The sequence below is a fragment of the Trichinella spiralis genome, assembly GCF_000181795.1.
Source record: "Trichinella spiralis strain ISS 195 chromosome Unknown Scfld2091, whole genome shotgun sequence".
In the NCBI taxonomy this organism is placed as follows: Eukaryota; Metazoa; Nematoda; class Enoplea; order Trichinellida; family Trichinellidae; genus Trichinella; species Trichinella spiralis.
Window position 1 is genome coordinate 2,771 of NW_003529030.1, and position 2,552 is coordinate 5,322.

Genomic DNA, 2,552 nt, shown 5'->3' on the forward strand with positions numbered 1-2,552 from the left:
GCCCGAAGTGTGAGCGAAGTTGGTCATAGGGGTATGGAAAAGGATGGATTTTACCTTTCTTTCACAATGAAGTTGCTTCCAATTACCCGTTGAATAGCACAGACGTGTTTTTGATGTCGCGTCCGGTGTTCCGAAAGATTCGTTCAACTTTTGGATAAGAAAATTAGCGATGCGATTGCAGAAACATGTAAAAAAAGCAGAGTCGTTTTGCTGCACTAATTGCTGTTTCGTTTCGTATATTCATCAAAGCTTCTCTTGTTAAGGAGACCAATCTGTTGGATAGTTTGCTTCTGTGGCAGGCTGAGGTGGATAAAGTTTTGGAACGAATGGACGTTTGTCCGGTGTGCTTGTCGTACACAACATCCGAGGGTCATTTGCCGAGTAAAAAGTGTTACCAATGCAAGCATCAGTTTCACGGGTCATGCTTGGTAATAATAATAATAATATTATTATTATTATATCACAGATGATTACATTTTTTGCATATTTTTATTTTAGCAACAGTGGTTTCAGTCCACTGACAGGCCTTCCTGTCCACTTTGCAGGGAACTGTTTGTGCAGAAGTGAAATTTCACTCGTATCATCACATCACAAGTACCACTTTTTTATACTGAAAATTTTGTACATTTTTTAGCATTTTAGTAAATTTTTATTTTTCAACAAATTGTTTTGCAAACTTTGGCTGAAAATAAAAAAGATGAACGTTTTGCTGTAATTTATTTATCTAATTTTAATCATAAATTAATAGCTTTTTCCTTTTTGGTTGTTGTTATGAATGCAATTGTCGATTTTTCACAAAACGCACATAATATAACAATAATACAATGTTTCTTTTATTATTATTTTTTATTCAATTAGTTGTTCAGTTGATTACTGTTTGCTTGGAAAGAGAAATTGGATTTGGGGATTTTCTGAATTGATCAACAATGATAATAATAAATTAAATAGTTGATATGACGTCTGGGTCACAAAGGGGCAGTTTACTTTGAACGCTGAAGTCAAACTCTGAACGGTGCTTTGTCTTTTTCTGTAAACACAGCACTGCCACTGTAATCCGCTATGAGTGAATGAATATACGCACTGTTTGCAGAACTGTTGAGAATTTGATCTGCTGAATTGTTGTGTTCACTTTTCTCCATGTTGAACGAGCCGACTGAACAATTTATAAAAAATATCCGTTTTTCTCATCGTACGCATTTTCAGCTTTGAACAGAAGCATATCCTTTTTCTAAAATTACTGTGGTGAAATTTTTTCTCAGTCCAATTTGCATATTTTTTCACTTTAGTTCATGTTGTTTAATTTGAGTTCATGGGTTTTGTGTTTGAATTAATTATTAATATGTATTTTTGTTGACTAGTGCTGGTTTATTATTTCATTGCTGAATTTTATAACCAGGGTAAATTTGAAACGTTTTTCCATCCATCCAGTTCAAGTCTCAATTACGCACGAACGCGTGTATAATAATAAAGCGTAACAGAATCACTGACCGTGGTGGTGGTTCAGAGTTTATATAATGCAAACTGAACACTAGATGCATTGACATTTATTTTAATGTAATTTTTTCAACCGTTTCTATTTATTATTAAAATAAGAAAATTATTCTCTGAAAAATTTTAAATATCAGCGAAAGGTGAAAATGAAAGAAAAACTTTATTGCTTATGTTTGTTTGCATTAGCATTAGCAGAATTTTTTTTTTGAAATTCACAGTCCGTGTTTGTTGATGTATTTATACAATATTCCAATTGATCATATTTGAATAGAAAATTGTGCAAATCTAGATTTGTTGGAATTTGTTAAATATTTGATGAAAAGAACAAAGCTCACATAAATCATCTGCTTTATGTTGTTATTCTTGATAAATAAATGAAAATAAATAAAGACAACAACTTAAGTGCTGGGTGTTTTCTCATGACTTTATTATCAATTGGTGGTTCTTTGATTATCTTTAGATTGTCCACTTTTATGTATTACGTAAGATATCTTTATGACTCGTTATCAAATAATTTTACTAATTTGACGTTGGAATCTTGACCCTGACAGGTCTGCTTCACTTGATGTGTGTATCAAATAAATAAAAACCAACTACGGAAGGTAATTTTGCTATTTCTTTCTATCAAATAGCGAAAAAATATGATAATATTTTATTTGAATTTGGTTTGTTTAATGGCATAATACATGTAATAACTGTATCCGGTACATGATAATACTTGGGATTAGAACGGATCAGAACATGTTGTATGATTGACTTGTGGTACCTGATCTAAGACACATCATATGCTGGCAATGGTGAAGACACTTCAAGTTTCTACTAAAACGCCGCTCCCGACTACCTGAATAACTACACATTCATCTTCCCTGCTGAATTATCTGCAAGCATCCATTTCATATAAACACACCGATAACTGGCTGTGGCGTATATGTACTGTTTCAGTCTCAACACTGTATCTATCGCAGTAGTTCAACAAGCTGCATGAACATCGATACACTCAATCATTGTTATTTTTTCATAAATGATTCTATGTATTACATACAGTAATGCTTACAGTAGAC

The 2,552-nt window shown here is 32.7% G+C and overlaps 1 protein-coding gene across 1 annotated transcript; it reads left to right on the top strand.

Moving 5' to 3' along the window:
- Nucleotides 1-169: 169 nt before the first annotated feature.
- On the top strand, nt 170-567 carry Tsp_12796 (zinc finger protein). Its single transcript, XM_003368703.1, is given in 3 exon segments — nt 170-187; nt 201-428; nt 499-567. 3 exon segments carry the CDS (start codon nt 170-172, stop codon nt 565-567), a joined length of 315 nt encoding a protein of 104 aa, XP_003368751.1.
- The last annotated feature ends 1,985 nt before the right edge of the window (nt 568-2,552 follow it).

Excerpts from the sequence above, each read along its gene's own strand:
- Tsp_12796 (XM_003368703.1), top strand. Across the intron at positions 429-498 it reads AGTTTCACGGGTCATGCTTG|CAACAGTGGTTTCAGTCCAC; the intron begins GTAATAATAATA and ends TTTTTATTTTAG.